The sequence below is a fragment of the Oryctolagus cuniculus genome, chromosome 2, assembly GCF_964237555.1.
Source record: "Oryctolagus cuniculus chromosome 2, mOryCun1.1, whole genome shotgun sequence".
NCBI lineage: Eukaryota > Metazoa > Chordata > Mammalia > Lagomorpha > Leporidae > Oryctolagus > Oryctolagus cuniculus.
This window is the reverse complement of record NC_091433.1, coordinates 177575609-177596189: the sequence shown is the minus strand read 5'-3', so window position 1 is coordinate 177596189 and position 20581 is coordinate 177575609. Positions and strand designations below refer to the sequence as shown.

Genomic DNA, 20581 nt, shown 5'->3' with positions numbered 1-20581 from the left:
TCAAAAAAGATGGCATTCCGTGTGGTCCTGTACATTGCTAGTTTGCCCTGAGTTCTGTCGCAGGTACTGCAGCCTCCCTGGGGTGAAGGACATCAGTGACCATGTGTGTTCCTGGTCATGAGCTTCCTGGTCTGGAATCACTGGAGTTACTGGCCTGGAGAGCCTGGTCTGGATCCTCAGGCAGCCATGGAGGAAAGGGTCCTGCATGGCCGACTACGTCTCAAAGAAGCTGGGGGTGGGCTGGGTCCCCTCGCCACTGAGACTGTGGAGCCTGGAGGGCGGTGCTGCCTGCTGAGCCCGGGGCAGGTCAGAGACCGTGAGCCTCTTCTGGTTCCTGCAGGGGAGAGGGCGGATTTGAGAAGCTACTTCTTGGAAGGGTTCCCGCTGGCATATTCAGGGCCCCTGCCCTCTGGCCAGAGCACCGCTGCCAAAGGGTGCAGGCTGGCCAGATGACCCCACCACTGCCCCCTAAGGAACCACAGGAGCACAAAATGGGTGGGGAGGGAGCCGCGGGGTTCCAGAGCGCCCCCCAGAGGACGATGCTAGCAAAAGCTGTACAGCAAGTTTCAGTGCAAGTATGTCCCGAGTAACTATACGGGCATGCATTACAAATTGCTCATATTCGTTTGAAATTCACATCTTTTCCAGCGCTTTGTATTTTTATTTGCTGAATCTGGCAACCCTGGAGCTGGGCTGGGTACCCAAAACCCTGCCAGCAGCCCCGCCCCACCTTGGCGGCCTCACAGGGTACACACTCCTGCCCCTCCACTCTGCTGTAGCACACTGCACTCAAAACTTTTTGCACCAAAATGAGCTTATTTTTAATTTCACTATGCTCATACTTTCCAGAGCCCCCTCATGGAGGGCTGTGTCTGTCATGCAGAATTGGCGGGGTTCCTTCCTTGTCATGTATCCTTTTTTTCTTTTAAAGATTTTATTTATTTATTTGAGAGGTAGAGTTACAGACAGTGAGAGGGAGAGACAGAGAGAGAGGTCTTCCATCCGCTGGTTCGCTCCTTCAATGGCCACAACAGCCGGAGCTGACCCGATCCGAAGCCAGGAGCTTCTTCCGGTTCTCGCACATGGGTACAGGGGCCCAAGGACTTGGATTAACCTACTGCACCACAGCGCCGGCCCTGTCATGTAACCTTTTTATCAGGAGTCAGCCGGGGCTCCCTGACAGCAGTTTCAGTCCTTGAAAACAAACACCGCACAGACACCAGGCCATTCCCTCGAGCACAGCTTGTGTGCAGCAGAACCGTGGGGTGGGAGGATCTCCGCCTGCCCAGATCCAGCTGCACCCCAGGTTCTGCCTCCTGCCCGCATTCAGGCCTGGCTCTCAGCAGGCCTCAGTGCCATCCCACTGGGTGCTGGAGAACAGACGCGGAGCTTCCTGAGTCGCCCAAGGTCAAGAGTAAATGCGACATCCAGAGCCATCTCAGAGCTGGCATGCTGCTAGGTAGGGAAAGAGGTAAAGGGACAGGAACAAACTGGGAACAGCTAGGGAGTGGGAGACAGGCAGTGAGAAAGAGGAAACACGGGTTTGGGGTACAGCAGAGAGAGAGCACTGTTCAAGAGTCTGACAATCTGGACTCTCTCTTGCTTTGTCCTACCTTGGGCAAGGAAGGAAGGAAAGGAACTAGTGACCACAGTGACCACTGTGTACTTTTATGTAAGTTTTATTCCAATTTCTCAAGAGTGCTGAGGTTCAGAAGTGGTGGTAAAGGACCCCTACAGACAGGCAGGGCAGGTCCTTCCCACCCCGACTTCTAGCAGATTTCTATTAGCAGCGGAAAAAACCCCAGCTCAATGGGGCTAGAGGACAAACTACACCATAGGTATCCAAAGTGTGAGCCGCAGAGCTGGCTGGGTAAGACGCGGCAGGGAAGTCTTGAGATAGGCCGGGAAAGACCTTGGGGCGTGGGGCCCGCGTCCCAACACGTGGGACCGCAGATGCAGAGGTGGAATTCAAGGCAGCCCTGGGGCGCAGCCCGAGAGATCCTGGCTGCAAAGCTGCAAATCACACCCATCAGTCTGGGAGAGGAAAAGCAGGTGCGGTGCGTTTCCTGCCTGGGAAGGACCAGGTGGCCAGCACCTGGCCAGCGCGCCCGGAGGGCTTTCTTACATAATGGGGCTTAGCTAAGGGAGCCGGGACAGGGCAGCGGGTTCTGCGCCGTTCGTCCTCCTCGAGCCCCCGACACAACCCGGACCTAGCTGGGGGAGGGGTCCAGCGGCAGCTCCCAGCGCCCCCCTGACCCCGGGGCCTGCTGGTCAGGGGAGATCCCAACGGTCGACCTGAATGGGGGTCTGGGGTGGGTGACTCCCCAGGTGCGTGACTCCCCAGGAGATCCCGCCGCCCGGGCTACCCGGCCACGGCCTCATAGAAGGCGAACCTTGGGCTAGGGGTTCCCGGGTGTGGGCCGGGCCGGGGCGGGGCCGGGGGCGGGCCGAGCCGTGGGAGGCGTGGCCTCGGCCCAGCCCCCGCCCCTGCGCGCAGCCTCGCCCAGGGAGCCGAGCTGGGGGCGGCGCGGCGGCCTGGACTCTGAATGGGCTGGCGGCTCCCGGCTGCGTCCCGCCCCGGCCGGCCCCTGAGCTGCTCCCGCCCGCCCGGCCTCTCTGGCCGCCGCCAGCCTCCGCCCCGCGGTGAATGAAAGGCGGCGCCGCCGGGGGCTGGCTGCGAACGACGCGGCGACTCCGGCCTCCCGGGAGGCGCGCGCCCCGCCGAGATGTACGGTAAGGAGGGCTGTGCGCCGGCTGGGTCCGGGGGCGGCTGTGCAAACTTCCAGCAGCGGGCCCCTTGTCCCCTTTGCGTGGCCCCGGCGAGAGGCGAGGGCGCCCGGTCGGCGCCCGACTGGGCGGTTGCGGGCGCTCCGTGCGCGCGCGTCGGTGCGGGGAGGACAAAGATGCCCGGGGCCGGGGAGCCCGGGTCTTCGGAGCTGCTTTGGGCCCGGCGGGCGCCGCGGCCGTGGGCAGGGGCTGGAGTGGTCGCGAGCTGGTGGCCCTGGAACCGGCACTGGTGGTGGAGGTGGCCGTGTGACCGCGTTCGCAGGATGGACAACAGCGGTTTGCGCCTTTGCGCCGGGGAGTTTTCTGCGGGAAGCCGGTCGGCGGCTAAGGGGAGACGCTCGCTGCGGGCCTGAGGATGGAGAGGCGGCGCCGGCGCCAGCGCTGCTGGGGGCCTCCTCTCGGCCGCGCGCCAGGGGGACCCGGGGCCCCAACTTGTCGATGTGTCTGCGGCGGGGAGGGTGCGACACAGCTCTGACCTCGCCTCCTGCCCCCCAACCGCGGCCCCCGCCCAGGTGCAACAGTTCGCAGACCCTGGGCGCGCTCAGCTCCGCTTGGTCGTTTGCCACCAGTGCGTCTGGTGCTGGAGGCGGTGAGGGTGAGGAAAAGAGCGCTTTGGGTCCCACGCTGCGGCGCTGAGGAGTGGAGCCCTGGGACCTCCAGAGCCTCCAGGTCCAGGGCTGTGCGTGTGCGACCCTCACGGACACAGGTCCTTCAGCACCGGGTCCTGGCAGCTGTTCTGGGGTCAGCGCAAGCGCTCAAGCTGCGCGCACCTCCCTCCCCCACCGCAAGGTGGGACCCAGGCTGCACCTGAGGGGCGAGCGTTCTCAGAAGGGCACGTTCCCAATTTAACCCATCGCCGAGGCTGCTCGGCAGCCTCCCTCCGCGAGCCGACCGTGAGTCACAAAGTTTGTTGGAGGCAGAGGAAGCTGCGAGCGCGGTGGGAAGGCTGAGCAATGGCTGAGCACGCCTCCCCCGCTCCCCCAGTGTAGAGGGAGAGGGACTCAACTTTTTCCTCCGTTCCTCCCCTGCCCAGTTGGTGAAACACCACGGAGATGCCGGCAGGCCCCTTAGCAAGGGTCGTTCCTCTCGAATGCACCAGGAGGGGGAGGGGATGTGGACCTCAGATGCGGAGCTGCTAACCTGTGGGGACAGGTGCTTCTGGGAGGTGGTGGGGCTCCCGGAAGACAGCTGCTTCTTTTGTCTTTAAAACGCTCTGCTTTCCCCTTTCTCTGCACAGGAAGCAGCAGCCTGAGGCTGCAGGTCCCTTGATAGGAGCATGTGACTGCAGGGGCACCTGCAGTGGAGATGGAGTTAGGACAGGTCCATCGGGGTGGGTCGGAATTCGGAGCCTTGGTTCTGCCGCGCCGCCCGTTGGATTTTAGCTGGGAATATGACAGCTGACCCAGGCCAGCTGGGAGCTGGGGGTCTGTGCATGAAGCAAGAGGAGGAAGGGCCAGCAGGGTAGAGGTGAGCCAGGCAGCCGACGGGTCTCAGTGCTCTCCTCTGATTCGGCACCGATTTTCCTTTCTCTTTAAATAAAGCTTTTATTTCCCCAGATGCAGACAGAGAGGGCACTCGCCCTGCATGAGTCACAGAGAGGTTTTAACGGAGGAATCCCCCGGGCAGCTGCCCACACGGAGGAAGGCCGCGCCGAGGCTGGGCGAGAGGCCGTCTCTGAGGCCGCTGTGTGGTGCAAAGCCTTGTCTGAGGCGCGAGAGGCAGCCACCCGCCCAGGGGAGAGCTTGGCCGCTGGCATTCTAGCATGTTCTCCACTTGCATGAGATGGTGCTACTCGGAATCGTTCTCCCCCAGGAGTCAGCGGAGTGGTGAGCAGATGTGAACGGGGAGGTCAGAGGGCACAGAGCCATTGTGTGAGGTGGCAGGGTGAGCGGGGGGGGAGGGGGGGGCAGGGGCGCACGGAGCCAGGGTCTCCTGCACAGTGCTGCTCCCCTGCCCCAGGGCAATGCTCACCCCCACCCCCCACATGGCTTCTGTTAGCCCCTGGGCAGTGAGGTCCCCTGTGGAGCCGGAAGTTCAGGTGGCCTTGACCACCGGCCCTGAAGACAAGCTCCGTGGTACGGTCGTGTACCTGAGGCTGTCTCCCCACCTCACCAGCTCTGCACACAGCTTTATCTCCCCCTTCTCCCCTCCTCACCTTTCTCTGCCTTCCCCAACTCGGCCCCCTGGGTCTTCTTCCTTCTGCCTGGGGCAGGCTGAGAGCCTCTTGTCTGGGTCAGGAACCCCAAGCCTGGGGTTAGCGCATCCAGATCCGAGAGCCGTGTAAAATGTCAAACGCCCCTGTATCGCGCAGGTCTGCCGGGAGTCTCCGAGCTGGGCCATGGTGTGAATCTCTAGAGGAGGCTCTGTACCCCCAGGGCGGCGCACAGGAGCCTGACCACCCCAGGGCCCTTCCCCCTCTCTCGTCCTCTCCATCAGTGCCTGTGCGGGCCTTTTTGCATCACCTCCCCACCCAGTGTAACCTTGACCTTGCTGACCACCAAGGCTCTGAACTACTCCATCTCCCTTCACCAGGCACACACTAGCTGCCTCCTCACCGCCCGTTCATTCCTGCAGCCTGGTCACTTTCTGGAAATCATTGCCCAAAAGCACACAAGATGGACGAGGGACTTGGGCATAGAGAGATCATGGACAAATCTTCTGCAAAAAGTGGGTTTCCGTCCGCTTTGCTTTCTGTTGGGTTGGCGTAACCAGGAGTTTCCTGTTCCCCTGGTGTGGGTTGGCGCCAGGGTGGCCCTGCCTGGGAACACGCTCCTCACCCAGCGTGCGGAGCCCGAGCTGGGGAGGTTAGGGCGGCCGCCTGAGCAGCACATGCGCAGGCTTTCCCTCCGCGCTCTGTCCCTCGGTCCCTCAGCCCCGCTAAAGCAAAAGCCTCTCTCATCACCCCTCCGCCATCTCAGCCTCAGCTCAGGCCTTGTCTCCTGCTCTGTGACCCGGCACACCAGCGGCTCAGTCTGGGGAGCCCCCTGAGGCGCAGAGGCTCACTCCCACCTCTGCTCCTCCTCCCACGCGTCGCCCACACCACACACATGTGTGCACACGTGCTCTGCCCCTGCAGCCCTGTGCACGTGGGAGCTGTGAGGCCTCCGACTCCTTTATTCCCTGTAGGAGGGGGCAGGGGGAGAGAGCCGGTTTTCTCGCTCTTGTTCCTCTCGGCTCAGTGATTCAGAGGGTTGCAGTTGTCTTGCGGTACATAAACAAAGTAACAAGTTAATACCACTCTACAGAAGATCAGGTAAAGAGGAAAACACGGAAAGAACCCATGGTCCCGCCTACTGAAGCCGCCCTTGTAGATGGTGATAGAAGTCATTGCATCCGCCTCCTCTGACCTGGATCCTGCTAGTGGTGGTACCCGGTGGTACTCTGGTGGTGAAGGCGCACGGAGGACCCACAGCCTGGGTCTGAGCTCCGGCTCTGCCCTCCGGTCACCTCGGCCCTGAGCCTGTGCAGCCTCTTTCCTGCTCTGAAAGGTGATAAATGCGCCTACCCCACCTCGGCGAGATGAGAGAGCTGCCCCTTTGCCCCTCGCCTCTCTGTAGTTTTTAGATTTTATTTATTTGAAAGGCAGAGTGACAGAGAAAGCAAGCGAGAAAGAGATCTCTCATCCGAATACTGGCTCACCTCCCCCCCCCCCCCCCAAGTGGTTGCAGTGGCCAGGGCAGGGCCAGACCAAAGCCCAGAGTCTGGAAGTCCATGTGGGTCTCCTGTGTGGGTGCAGAGCCCAGGCACTTGGGCCATCTGCTGCTGTTTTCCCAGGCACGTTAGTAGGAAGCTGGGTCGGAAGCGGAGCAGCCGGCACTGCAGTCTGGGATGGCGGAATTGCGAGCGGCCACTTACCCCACTGTGCCACAACACTGGTCCTTCTGCCTAATAGGAAAGAGGCACAAATCACACAGAGCGTGTGCCCCGTAAGCATCAGAACAATACTGCGCTTCTGTTCCTAATGTCAAGCAAAGGGAAACCTAGTCTAAAAAAATGACCCTCTTTTTTCCCTAGTCTGTCTAGAGAATCTTCAAATACTGCAAACTATAAGCAAATGTTGCTCTGATGTTCTCCCTAACATGTATTTGCTTATGTGGTTGGAATTCCTAATTTTACATCATTTTGTCTTCTAAATTTAAGTATCTTCCCCGCCTTCACCCATTAATAAGAGCTCCCTGGCTGCCCTTTTCTCAATGTATTTCTGTGTTTTGTGGTTGACACATAATAATGGTGCATATTTATGGGATGCCATATGATGCTTCAATGCATGTGTACCTGATGTAGTGTTCAAATCAGAGTACGCATACCGTCTCCTCAGACATTTGTTATTTCTTTGTGGAGAAAACATTCAAAGTCCTTTTGTCTAGATTTTTAAAAAAATATACAATAGGCCGGTGCCACGGCTCACTTGGCTAATCCTCCACCTGGGGCACCAGCACCCAGGGTTCTAGTCCCGGTCAGGGCGCCGGATTCTGTCCCGGTAGCTCCTCTTCCAGGCCAGCTCTCTGCTGTGGCCAGGGAGTGCAGTGGAGGATGGCCCAAGTACTTGGGCCCTGCACCCCATGGGAGGCCAGGAGGAAGCACCTGGCTCCTGCCATCGGATCAGCGCGGTGCGCCGGCTGCAACATGCCAACTGTAGCGGCCACTTGGGGGGTGAACCAATGGAAAAAGGAAGACCTTTCTCTCTGTCTCTCTCTCACTGTCTAACTCTGCCTGTCAAAAATAAAAAAATAAAAATAAAAAATATACAATATACAATCACTACCCTGCTATGTGATAGAATACAAGCTGGCTGCCATTTTTTTAAATGTCTATTTTCATCTACTAGAAAGGCAGAGCAACAGAGAAAGAGATGGAAAGAGAGAGACAGACAGGTCTCCATATGTTGATTTTAATCCCCCAGTGCCCACAACAGGCAGGGCCCAGCCAGGAGCCAGGAACTCAATCTGGGTCTCCCACGTGGATGGCAGGGGTCAAGTGCTTGAGCCATTGTCTGCTGGCTGCCTCCCTATGAGATGCAGGCTCCCTAAGCAAGGACTTAGCCTGCTGCACCTCAGTCCTCACCCAAGCTGCTGTTTGTTTGTTTGTTTTTAAGATTTATTTGTTTATTTTGAAAGAGAGGGAGAGACAGATCTTCTGTCCATTGGTTCACTCCCCAGATGGCTGCAATGGCCAGCATTGGTCCAGGCTGAAGCCAGGAGCCAGGAACTTCATCCAGGTCTCCCACACAGGTGGTAAGGGCTGAAACACCTGGGCCATCTTCCTCTGCTTTCCCAGGCCATTAGCAGAGAGCTGGATGGGAAGTGGAGCAGCTGGGACTAGAACTGGCGCCCATATGGGATGCTGGCAATGCGGGCAGCAGTTTTACCCACAACACCACAATGCCAGCCCCCAGGCTGCCATTTTAATGCTGTGTAACAGTCCACTGAATGGATCATACTTCACTTTGTACATCTAGTTCATAGAACTTTGAGTATTATAGCCCTTAGGGAAGTTCTTGGTGCTCAGAGCTTTCTTTTATCTTGGGAATTTTCCTGGACCGTAGCCCTCAGAAGGGGCTGATCTAGGTGTGCGAACATTTCAAAGACCTGCTCTGCGTGTCTGCTTTCCACTCGTGCCCACAGTCCTCCTCGCAGCTGGGAGAGCACCCACCTCCTCGTACCTCAGAACCTCCGGAGCCTGAGGTTTCCCCCAGTCTGTTCTGATCTGATAGAGAAGTATGATTTTTCACTCATGCTCTTCCTTACAAGTGAAGTTACAGCTCCTATATTTTTTTAACTATTTGCCTTTCAATGAATTGTCCCAAGTGTGAGTGCTTTATTTATTGAGTGTATTACTCATTTACCTGTCATTTGCCCTATGTTCCATGTTGAAAGGAAGTGGATGTACATTGTCAGCTGTTTGTAGAGTATCAGCTGTGTGTGGTGCTACAGGGCATCATGTGGGAGACAGAAACCTCACAGGGAGGGCGTTTGGCCCAGCAGTCAGGACATTGGTTAAGATACCCGTGTCCTGGGGCCGGCTGGCATTCTGGCATAGCAGGTAAAGCCGCCACCTGCAGTGCCGGCATCCTATGTGGGCACTGGTTCAAGTCCTGGCTGCTCAACTAGCTCTCTGCTATGGCCAGGGAAAGCAGTAGAAGATGGCCCAAGTCCATGGGCCCTTGCACTCATGTAGGATACCTGGAAGAAACTCCTGGCTCTTGGCTTCAGATTGGCTCAGCTCTGGCCATTGTGGCCATCTGGGGAGTTAGTCAGTGAATGGAAGACCTCTCTCTCTGCCTCTGCCTCTCTGTAACTCTATCTTTCAAATAAATAAATAAATTTTAAAAAAGAAGCTGGCGCCGCGGCTCACTAGGCTAATCCTCTGCCTAGCGGCGCTGGCACACCGGGTTCTAGTCCCGGTCGGGGCGCCGGATTCTGTCCCAGTTGCCCCTCTTCCAGGCCAGCCCTCTGCTATGGCCAGGGAGTACAGTGGAGGATGGCCCAGGTGCTTGGGCCCTGCACCCCATGGGAGACCAGGAAAAGCACCTGGCTCCTGGCTCCTGCCATGGGGGATCAGCTCGGTGCGCCGGCCGCAGCGCGCCAGCCGCGGTGGCCATTGGAGGGTGAACCAACGGCAAAGGAAGACCTTTCTCTCTGTCTCTCTCTCTCACTGTCCACTCTGCCTGTCAAAAAAAAAAAAAAAAAAAAAAAAAAAAAAAGAATAAAAAGACAGCCATGTCCCACATCCAAGTGCCTGGGATTGTTAGCCAGTTCTGGCTCCTGACTCCAGCTTCCTCCAAGTGCAAACCCCGGGAGGCAGTGGTAATGGTTCAAATAATAGGTCCCTGCCACCCACAAGGCTCCTTGGATTGAGTTCCTGGTCCTCCTAGCCATTGTGGACATTTGAGGAGTGTCTCTGTCTCTCTAATAAAAATTGTTTAAGAAGTACAAAACTACACAAAAAATTTGCAGGTTAAAATCTTTTCTGTCAGGACTACAGTTTAAATGGGCAAGCAAGTTGTAAACATGGAAAAACTAAATGCTACCCAAGTTATGTTCCACAGAATTTTGTAAAGTGGGGTGGAGTTGCTCTTCCAACAGTCAGTTGGTTGTATCTTTTTTTTCTTTCTTTTCTTTTATTTGACAGGTAGAGTTATAGACAGAGAGAGAGAAAGGTCTTCCTTCTGTTGGTTCACTCCCCAAATGGCCACTACGGCCAGAACTGTGCCAATCAGAAGCCAGGAGCCAGGTGCTTCTAGTCTCCCATGTGGGAGCCCAAGCACTTGGGCCATCATCTTCTGCTTTCCCAGGTCATTGCAGAGAGCTGGATCGGAAGAGGAGCAGCCGGGACTAGAACCCTGTGCCCATATGGGATGCTGACGCCGCAGGTGGAGGATTAACCAAGTGAGCCACAGCGCTGGCCCCTTGGTTGTGTCTTTAAGTGGGAGGGGTTAAGATGAGGTGGAGCCATTGGAAGAGCGTCTGAGGGGAGCAGGCGTGGGTGTGGGGGTGAGAGGAGAGGGGAGGGCGGGCATGCAGGGCAGAGGCGGCCTTGAGAGCAGGTGCAGGGTGGTGGGCAGGGAGAAGACTTGTCCACTCGGGAGAGGTGGGGCAGCTCTCCGGCTTGGGCAGACTTGATGTGGAGAACATGTGATGGGTAAGGAGAAGATGCTAGGAGGGGCTGTTACCTATCCTTGCGAGCGGCGCGATCTAGCGAATGTTTCCAGCCAAGGACTGATTTGCTCAGTTGTTTTGGGGAAGTGAAGCTGAGGCCTGCACAGAATGGAACGAGGGCGTGAAAATGAAGAGAAGCACAGGACCAAGAGACACCTGTGCAGCCCCAGGTGGGGGCCTCAGAGATGAGGAAACTTGGGACCACAAATGGCAGTGGAAGATGTTGGCCCCTGGTACAAAGCTCTGGGGGAAGGCATTGGATAATGTGGATTGAAACAAACAGAATCCTGTGGTGCATCAAATGTGAGTTGTGTAAGCGATATTAAAAAAAAATTAAGCCATCACTTATGATGCCAGCTTCTTATATTGGCGTGAAAGTTGAGTCCCAGCTGCTCCATTTCTGATCCAACTTCTTGCTAATGGCCTGGGAAAGCAGTGGAAGATGGCCCAAGTGCTTAGGCCCATGCACCCACCTGGGAGACGAGGAGGTAGCTCCAGGCTCTTGGCTTCAGATCAGCCCAGCTCTAGCTGTTGTGGCCATTTGAGGAGCGAACTAGGGAATGGAAGATCCCCCCCCCCGCCCCCCGTATAACTCTGCCTTTCAAATAAATAAATCAATAAATCTTTTTTTAATATAGGTAGTAAGTAACCTAGAACTACCAATTTATTGTAATCTAACTTGTTCTGAAGATGATTTGGGTCACATGGTTTATACATACACGTGCTATGATCAAAGAAAACCTAAAATGAAATGGAATAAAGTAAAGAATTAAATATTTCAGAAAGAAAAAAGAATACAAGAAGGTCTAGCTGCAAATTCGGTTTCGTGCTTCCTGCAGGCGAAGTTAAGAAAGGAAGTGTTTACAAGCTCACTAGTGTCTCAGTCTGTTTTCTGTTGCTAATAGCACATTCCACAGACTCGGTAGATGGATTATAAACACAAGAGGTTTATTGTGGCTCCTGGTTCTGGTGGAAGGTGGAGGGACTGTGCCTGGTGACAGCCTTCCTGCTGGCATAGCTCCGTGGCCGCACAGGGTATCACATGGCAAAGGCAGGGAGTGTGCTGGAGACCTGGCTGGACTGGCTTGTGCAGCAGACCTGCCCCCAAGATGACCTTTGAACTGATTGGTACCAGGAGTGACCTCGTCCATTCCCAAGGGCATTGCCACATCACTTCCTTCTGTTCCATAATGGGGGTTAGATTTCAACCTGAGCACTGGATTAAGATGGCGGAGTAAGGAGGGAGCTTGCTGCTTGAGTCTAGAAGATAGTTTTAAAAAGGTGGAAAGAGTACAGTCTCAGGGAAGAGTTAGGGAGAAAACAGCAGAGGAAACTCGACACAAATTGGAGGAACACACACAGTGGACCTGCATGGAGGGCGAGGATGTGCACAACTTAGGATCCCAGCAGCCGAGAGCCTCTGCACCAGCGTTGGAGAGTGAGGTGAGATCAGACTGCAGCAGCCCAAGCCACTGGTGGTAGAGCTGCAGGAAGAGCCTGGAGGGAATCCGGCTTGGAGCCCCATGGGGGAGAGTGTACCCACCAAACTAGAGGAGAAAAAACAAGGTGGGGGCACGTTTCCTCTCTCCCAGATCATCCTGCAAAGGCGTCCTGTAACAAGCTGACAGAGAGCAGGCGCCAATTTGGACATACGTAGCAGCTGTGCCAGCTCATGTCTACGCCCAGCAACCAGCCAAGTGGAGACTCCTGAGACTGGTGGGGAGAGCAGACAGGGAGCTGGGTGCTCGGGACCGCGGGAGGCTTGTGTGCCGGGACTGTGAAAACACAGGGGCTTCGTGGGAGGACTCAGGGTGTGGCTGGGACTCTGGGCAGTCGCTGTGGGAGGCTCCACTCGCTCAGGGCTCCCTGGTTTCCTGGCGAGGGACATTGCTGGGGAACCTGAGCTCACACTGAGGACTGCACAGAACCTTTGTGGTCCTTATCAGCAGAGAGGACGAGTAATATACTCACTGGGGCTAGAACCCAGGCACTGGTCTCCTTCAAGGAGAGGAGCTCAGCTCAGTCTACACCGACAGACCAGAAAAAACCTCCCCTCTGAGTAAAATAAATAAATAAATAAATAAATAAATAAATGGAGATTTACCATGAGAAACCTGGGCATGCCTCCTCAGACACGCCCTCCGCCCTGGAGCACTGGCCACCCCCACCGTACACCACTAGTTATTCCCTGGAAGCAAATACTCCACTAACCCAGACGTAGTCTAAAGATAAATGCCGCCACAGCGGAAAAAACAAGAAACCAACAAGTATCTCCACAAATGCTGAATAACAAACGCACCAAATCAAGAAACAAGAATAAGGAAGACAACGTAGCACCCCAAAATAACACAACACCTCAGTACTAGATTGTGAAGGTGACGAGATTGAAGAAATGCCAGAAATGGAATTCAAAACATTGACCATAGGATACTTAGAAGTAATCAGAAGCAAATGCACGAACTAATGAAATCCACACACGACTTGAAAGATAACTTTTCCCACGAAATTGAGATCTTAAAGAGAAATCAAAATGAAATCTTGGAAATGAAGAATTCAGTAGAACAAATAAAAAATACAGTGGAGAGCCTTAAGAACAGAATTGGTGAAGCAGAAGGAAGAATATCTGACTTAGAAGACAAAGCACAGGAAATGATACAGTCAGAGCAAACACAAGAAGAAATTAGAAAGCTAAAAAACACTGTTGGGCATCTACAGAATACTAGCAAATGATACAACATACAGGAATTCCTGAAGGCATGGAAAGAGAGAGAGGATTAGAAGGCTAAAAAAGTGAAATAGTAACAGGAGGGGTCGGTGTTGTGGCACAGTAGGTTAATCCTCTGCAGTGCCGGCATCCCATATGGGCACTGGTTCTAGTCCCATCTGCTTCTCTTCCGATCCAGCTCTCTGCAATGACCTGGGAAAGCAGTAGAAGATGGCCCAAGTGCTTGGGCCCCTGCACCCACGTAGGAGACTGGGAAGAGGCACCTGGCTCCTGGCTTCAAATTGGCGCAGCTCTGGCTGTTGCGGCCATCTGGGGAGTGAACCAGCAGAAGGAAGACCTTTCTTTCTATCTCTCCCTCTCACTGTCTGTAACTCTACCTCTCAAATAAATTAAAAAAAAAAAAAAAGTCTTTAAAAAAGAAAAAAGGCCGGCACCACGGCTCAATAGGCTAATCCTCCGCCTGCCGTGCCGGCACACCGGGTTCTAGTCCCGGTTGGGGCGCTGGATTCTGTCCTGGTTGCTTCTCTTCCAGGCCAGCTCTCTGCTGTGGCCTGGGAGTGCAGTGGAGGATGGCCCAAGTGCTTGGGCCCTGCACCCACATGGGAGACCAGGAGAAGCACCTGGCTCCTGGCTTCGGATCAGCGCAGTGCACCGGCCGCAGCGTGCCAGCCGCAGCAGCCACTGGAGGGTGAACCAACGGCAAAAGGAAGACCTTTCTCTCTGTCTGTCTCTCTCACTGTCCACTCTGCCTGTCAAAAGAAAAAAAGAAAAAGAAATAGTAACAGGAAATTTCCCCAACTTGGAGAAAGAAAGGGACATCCAAGTACAGGAAGCACATAGAACTCCTAATAGACATGACCAGAAAAGATCTTCAGCACAACACACTGTAATCAAACTCTCACAGTAAAATATAAACGAAAGACTCTAGAATGTGCAGGAGAGAAACGCCAGGTTACTTTCAGAGGATCTGCAATTAGACTCACAGTGGACTTCTCATCAGATTTCAACCTGACTTTCAAGGGAGACAAACTACATTCAAGCCACAGCAGTTAGCACCTAGGAATTTTTTTTTTTAATGCAACTGCCTACAACAAATAGTTTTTTTAGGAATGCTAAGATCTGAAAGGCATTCATCCTAAAAGAGAAGTCATAAATATTCATATAATAGAATTTTCTGTTGAAAATATATTCAACTTTCTTTCTGTCTCCCTCTCACTGTCCACTGTGCCTGTCAAAAAAATAATATATATTCAACTTTATCTGCTGTATACCAGTGTGTAGGGTATCAAGATGCATCCAAAAGTAAGGGTGTGGGTTCTCATGCTTTCTTGTGAAATTGCCTTTGGCCCTGTTCTGGTTGCCTTCCTGGTTTGCCCTAAGGGTCTCACTATTGTTATTGTTTAATTGAGGGAGAGACCTTCCATCTGCTGGTTCACTCCCCAGATACCCATAGCAGCTGGGGCAGGGAGGACCAACACCAGGAGCCAGGAATGCTGTCCAGGTCTGCCACGTGGGGAGCAGGAAGCCAATTACTGCTGCCATCACCACTGCCTCCCGGAGCCACGTTAGCAGGAAGCTGGAATTGTAAGCACCCCACCCCGGGCAGTCTTTGGAATAGATTTATCTGGTCCCAGGAGCTCTTCCTTAGTGTGCAGTTCCTCTGTAAAGCTCAGTAAATCAAGGGAGGGCCAGATGTCCCTGTTGTTAGCCGAGCTAACTAACACCTCCGTGCTGGCCTCTGCCTGAGAGCTCTCACAAGAACTCAGGGCGGAACTCCCCATCAGAGGCCCTCACAGGCACTGGTCACCCCTATAGCCAACATCCTCATGCTAGGCTTAAATTGAGATTTTGGGGGGAGGAGGGAACTTCAAGCCTTGAACAAAGAAAGGAATACCCAGTCTACCCTTAGACCCCGGGCAGATGGGGAGCCAACCCTTGTCCATTCCAAAGGAAACACACGGGTCCCCATCACTGACCAATCAAATGAAAGCCAAGCATACTGTGGACCAACCAGAGGCCGCTGCGTGAGTGGATCACACACTGCTCATCCCCAGCGTTGGACCCTAAGAGTCACTGCCTTCCCTCCCTCGGGGAGTCCAAGAGTTGCGTAATCGCTGCCTGGCCCCTTGCTCAGAGCTTTGCAGTTAATACCGAGGTTTTCCCACCAGCCCAGTGTCTGTGACCGGCCCACTGTGCCCCGGGTGAGCAGACCCCGTTCTGGGGTTCTGTTGAAATTCCTCCATCTAGTTTTAGGATTGCTCTTGATTAGAATCAGGAGCTGGAGTTGGGACTCGAACCCAGTACTTGGGTGTTTTAACCACTAGGCTGATCACCGGCCCGCAGAGGGGACTGCCATCACCCCGACGACCTTGAGCACGTCCTTGTCCCCTGGGGGCCCTTCACAGGGCCCGTGTCCTTGTCCTCCCTGCACTGGGAAGGCGAGAAGAGCACCCAGACTGCGAGGAGGTGGCGTCTTTATTAACCCCTTATGCCACTCTAATCCTTAGGTGGTGCTCAAACGTGCCAGTGTTTGCTGCGCGCCGTGCCGTCCGGTAGCTCAGCTGGGGACAGCCCTCTGGAGGTGTCGTCATCTCCGCGGTCCAGCTGAGGGTGCAGCGATCCGGAAGTGCAGGAGCTTGCCCAGGGTCGTGCAGCTGGTTCAGGTCCGTTCACCCGGTTGCCTCCTGAGCAAGTCTTCACAGAGCCTATGTGAGATCAAAACCCTGCTTTTGCACCTGAAGGCAGTTCTCCGTGTCTGACGCCAAACAAATTCACTGTAGCAGGAAATCCAGATTGACTATTTTAGTAGATTTTACGTTCGTTTAGCTGTGACTTTACATCTAGGATGTGGGTTATAGGAAGCCCTTATCGGGCACCCACATGTGTAAATTCAGCACCGTAACACATGTCTGTCTATAAATCCGAGAACTGGGATTCCAGGATTCAAATGCTAACTTACTTTCTTATTTATTTATTTATTTTGACAGAGTTACAGCCAGTGAGAGAGACAGAGAGAAAGGTTTTCCTTCCGTTGGTTCACCCCCCAAAATGGCCACTATGGCCGGCGCGCTGCACCGATTCAAAGCCAGGGGCCAGGTGCTTCCTCCTGGTCTCCCATGTGGGTGCAGGGGCCCAAGCACTTGGGCCATCCTCCACTGTCTTCCCAGGCCACAGCAGAGAGCTGGACTGGAAGAGGAGCAGCCGGGACTAGAACCGGCACCCATATGGGATGCCGGCGCCACAAGCGGAAGATTAACCAAGTGAGCCATGGCGCCAGCCCCTCACATGCTAACTTTCTCATGACTGGATCTAGAAAAAGGCCAGCATTTGGGATCCAGGGGTCTTAGGTTTTTGGCTTGGCGGAGCTCCCATGCTGATCACAGCTATCCAGAGACACCCCTGTCCATGTCCCTACTTTCTTTTTAAGTGGCTAATACTTGAAGTAATTATAAATGACAGCGTTTAGAAAGACCTGGTCTGAGGATCCCTTCACGGGGAACCACTAGCAGTGGAAGGGGTGCAGCCCCGGCTTCTCACGGCTCCCACGGGATGGACGTTTCTAGAGCTGAAGCCTGCGGGGACAGTCCTGAGCTCTGCCACCTCCCCCCAGCCTCCTCCACGCCCCACTGTGTCACGAGCCTTGCTTTTGTTTTCTGTCATTCATTTCTTCACACAATGGATCTGTGAGCCTCCTGGGGCCTTGGGTCTCTATTTTAATCAGCTTTGCTTACCCGGCGTCTTTCAGAGGACTTTGGTGTGTAGTACAAGCTCAGATGTTTGCATTGAGCTGTAAAATAGTTGCATGTGTCATTCATCCATTCATAATACACACGTGGATACATACATGGCAGCCCACGTTAACAGACTATCAGTGATGAGGGGTGGGGGATTTCTCTAGGGTCAGAGAGAATTCTGTAGTGACAGCAGCAATATTTTGTCATCTTAATGTGCCTTCCCACATTAATCATAATCCCATGTAAATAAACAACCATTTGACCGTCCCTCCCCATTTGCAGGTGTTAGTTGTAAGAAATAGCCGCTCTGCTGACCTGCTGGTGTGGTTAAGACATTCTCACGTGTTTCCTCCTGGGTTTCGGGGGCCCAGGGTAGATGTCTCTCTCTCTAATAATAAAGGTCTAATAACAAAGGTCATTTAGCGGTGTAGTTCTGAGTGAATCTTTATTTTGATCCCACTCACACAATTTCTTCCACAAAAGTGAGATTAAAAGGTCCTCTGCGGCAAAGGCCGTGAGCATCCGTTCTCACTGCCTGGCAGCACCTGGCCAGAGGTTCTTGATAGAGCACGGCGCAGCCTCGCGCACCTGCAGTCCGGGAGCCAGAGAACTGGGCCAGTGTGCGGGATGAAGGCGTGCGGACCTGGGCTGCAGGTCTAAACCGGAGCAGAGGAGGGGAGAACAGCAGAGGCCTCCTGTTGTCATCCGGCTCCCAACGTGTGTGGTCCTACCAAGCGCTGGTAATAGCAGTGAACCCCAGGGTTGCTAGAATCGTCCTCTTCTCCCCCTGGGGAGGAGCAGGCTAAGTGTTCTGGAGAGACGTGGGCAGGCTGGGCATCCAGTACCGTCCATGCTTTATCGAGGGCATCGCTGGATGGGGCGGGGACATGGCCATCAGGGCCGTGGGCATCTGGGCCAGATTCTCAACCTCCCACGGCTTGAGTTCTGCCATCCGTCCACTGGGAGAGCCGGACTGGATGGGCTCGGCAGGCTTCCGGCTCCTGCAGCCTGCACGTGGCTGAGGTGGCAGGGACGGCTGGTGACCGGAGCAGGTGCTATCCAGAGGGCCCGCAGGGAACGTAGGCTCTGCTGTGTGTCAGTTTCCTTGTTGGGAAAGCAGGGATGAGGACCCCTTTGTTAATTCAGTCTGTCCTGGGGTCCTGTCCAGTGGGGTGGCCCGAGCTGAGTAGGAGGCTGAGAGCCGAGAGCTGCCATTCTTGCTTTGCATACATTCAGGTTTCACAAAAATCCTGCATAGTGGGTGTCTCTTTCCCCATTTCCTCTCCTGTTTTCAGATAAGAACAGTGAGGTTCAGAGACGTTAAATGCCTTGCTCAGGGTCACCCAGCTTATTAAGTGGTATAGGCAAGAACAGAACCAGGCTTGTTCTATTGCATCCCACATGGTTTCTTTTTTAAATGCCATTACCAGTTGGCCTACATCAAAGTTTAAAACTTTTGTGCATCAAAAGGTACTATCAGCAGAATCTAAGGCAACCCACAGAATGGAAAAAAAAAATTTGCAAGTAATATATCAGATAAGAATTTAATATCCAGACTATATAAAGAATGCTTATTGCTCACCAAGCACAACCAATTTTTGAGGTAAAAATGGGGAAAGGACTAGATTAGACATTTCTGCAAAGGAGGTATGGAAGTGGCCAACAAGCACATGGAGAGGGGCTTCATGTCACAAATCATTCAGGAAATGCAGATCAGAGTCACAGTGACACCTCCCGTCCATTGGGATGGCGTTGGAGAAAATGCAGAAAGTAACAAGTGTTGGCGGGGACGTGGAGGAATTGGAATCTTTGTGTAAAGCTAGTGAGGATGTAAAATGGTGCAGCTGCTGTGAATAAAAAAAGCAGTACGGTGACTCATCAAAGAACTAAAAATAGAATCCCCATATGATGCAGCAATTCCTCTTCTGCGTATCTAGGGAGAAGCATAGAAAGGTGGGAAGGAAGAGGTATTCGTGTTCACAGCACGCACGTTATTCGCAGTAGCCTAAGGCAGAAGCAACCCAGTGTCGCCAGCAAATGAAGGGATAAGCAGAACGTGGCCGAGGTGTCCAGTACTCCCACTCCGAACGTGGCCGAGGTGTCCAGTACTCCCACTCCGTCTCAGAAAGGAAGGAAGTCCTGCCACCTGCTGCCGCCCTCAGGACGTCATGCTGGGTGAAAGGAGCCGTTCATAAAAGGAAGAAAACTGCACGATTCCATGAGGCCGGGGTCCCTAAAATAGCCCAATTCATAGAGACAGAAACAGAATGGAGGCCTGGGCGAGGGGAGAAGGGGGCGCTGCAGTGTAACAGGACCTGTTTCGGTTTTGTGGGAGTTGACCCTGCTCTGCACCGGTGGCGCGATCGGATCATGTTGACGACTCTAGCATCCGTCGCCACGTTGCTCAGGGGCTTCTAAAAAAGGAAATGCAGAAAGTGACCTCATTTTCCTGGATCTCTGGGAAGCTCCGACTCAGATTAAGAGTCTCATTAAATTGCCATTTTTAAAAGAAAGACAGTTCATACGAGAGCAAATAAGATTAAGGGCATGTCTGTCCCTGCGTCTTGTGAGAATGGCTGGAAGGATGGTTATCGAATTTGGAGGATATATTTGGGATGGTTTGAATCAATGGCAGATGCCTGTTCACCTCGACAGGGTCTCAGGAAGTCGTCCTTCTGAGCAGGGAAACTGAGGTACCACAGGGGACCCCGTGCAACTGTCAGTGGGGGGGGGGGGGGAGAACCTGACGTTGCCACAAAAGACTGTAAATGTGACTTCAGCGTCAGCTGCACCTGAGCTGTGAGGGTCGGCACCTGCAATTTCGAGTTGGCTTTCGACCGGGCTGCCTCTAGGTTTGGGCAGTTCCAGACGCCTACTCTGAAGTGAGAAGCAATATGTTTTATTGATTAAAAAAAAGTAGCTAATGCCACCAGCAAGACACCTTATAATCACTGCACAGAGACCAGCCCTGAAAGAAACCCATGATAACAGTAACATGGTTATTTTCTGGGTGATAGGCTCATGATTCTAATTTTCTTTTAAAAAATTTTTGTATTTTTCAGTTTCTATAGCTACCATTTTAATGGCAGAACATAAATACAAATAAACGTATTTTCATCACCAAAGGCCTGATGGGCAGTTACCTGGAACCTTCTAATTACGTTTTAGAAATGATTATGCAGGAGGACATGCAAGAGCAGGTCTCTATAGATAGAAATCAGATGGTGGTTGGTGGGGGGCTTGGCTGGAAGGGGCAACATTGGGGGGGAACCTCTTGTTTGGGTGGGAGTTCCACACGTGTAAACACAGTTGTCAGAAACAAGATACTGATCTCTGAAGATCTGTGCATTCTCCTGCATGTTAATTAGGTTGCAGTCAAACAGTAGGAAGCCCAGGGAAGGGAGGAAACGTGTCCCAGCCATCATGGGCTGTCTTGCAGTGCGGCAGTGGGTGTGCCGGGAGACAGCCCAGGGCCTGTGCCAGCCCGCACCAGGGCTCCTGCCCACAGCCCAAGACGGTCCACAGCAGCCTTGTGAAAGGGCTCATTGAGAGCCACTGGGCAGAGCCACACGCTACAGGGCAGTTTCTGTGCAGAGCGGCACATGGAGGAAGCTCACTTGGGAGGCCCAGCCCTGCAGCAGCTGCGAGGCCGATGGTGCCGCCAGGGCAGTGGGCAG

General features: G+C 53.8%; 1 protein-coding gene and 1 long non-coding RNA gene across 7 annotated transcripts in view; both read left to right on the top strand.

Annotated features, from left to right (window-relative positions):
• The window catches only part of EFR3B (EFR3 homolog B), a 135126-nt gene that overhangs the window by 56521 nt on the left and 58024 nt on the right, over positions 1-20581 (top strand). For 2 of the 6 annotated variants that reach the window (XM_051840799.2, XM_051840794.2), the window contains exon 1: positions 2247-2733. The exons of 1 other annotated variant lie outside the window; for it this stretch is intronic. In XM_051840799.2, the coding sequence (XP_051696759.2) occupies positions 2727-2733 (7 nt within the window). In that variant the 5' untranslated portion in view covers positions 2247-2726. Of the gene's footprint in view, positions 1-2246; positions 2734-20581 lie in introns of those variants that run through there. 3 more of the 6 variants (XM_051840804.2, XM_070069348.1, XM_051840815.2) reach the window with 3 other exon arrangements.
• Positions 4709-19417, top strand: LOC138848662 (uncharacterized). Its single transcript, XR_011386745.1, has 2 exons — positions 4709-14754; positions 15678-19417. It is a non-coding gene; the product is annotated as an uncharacterized lncRNA (long non-coding RNA).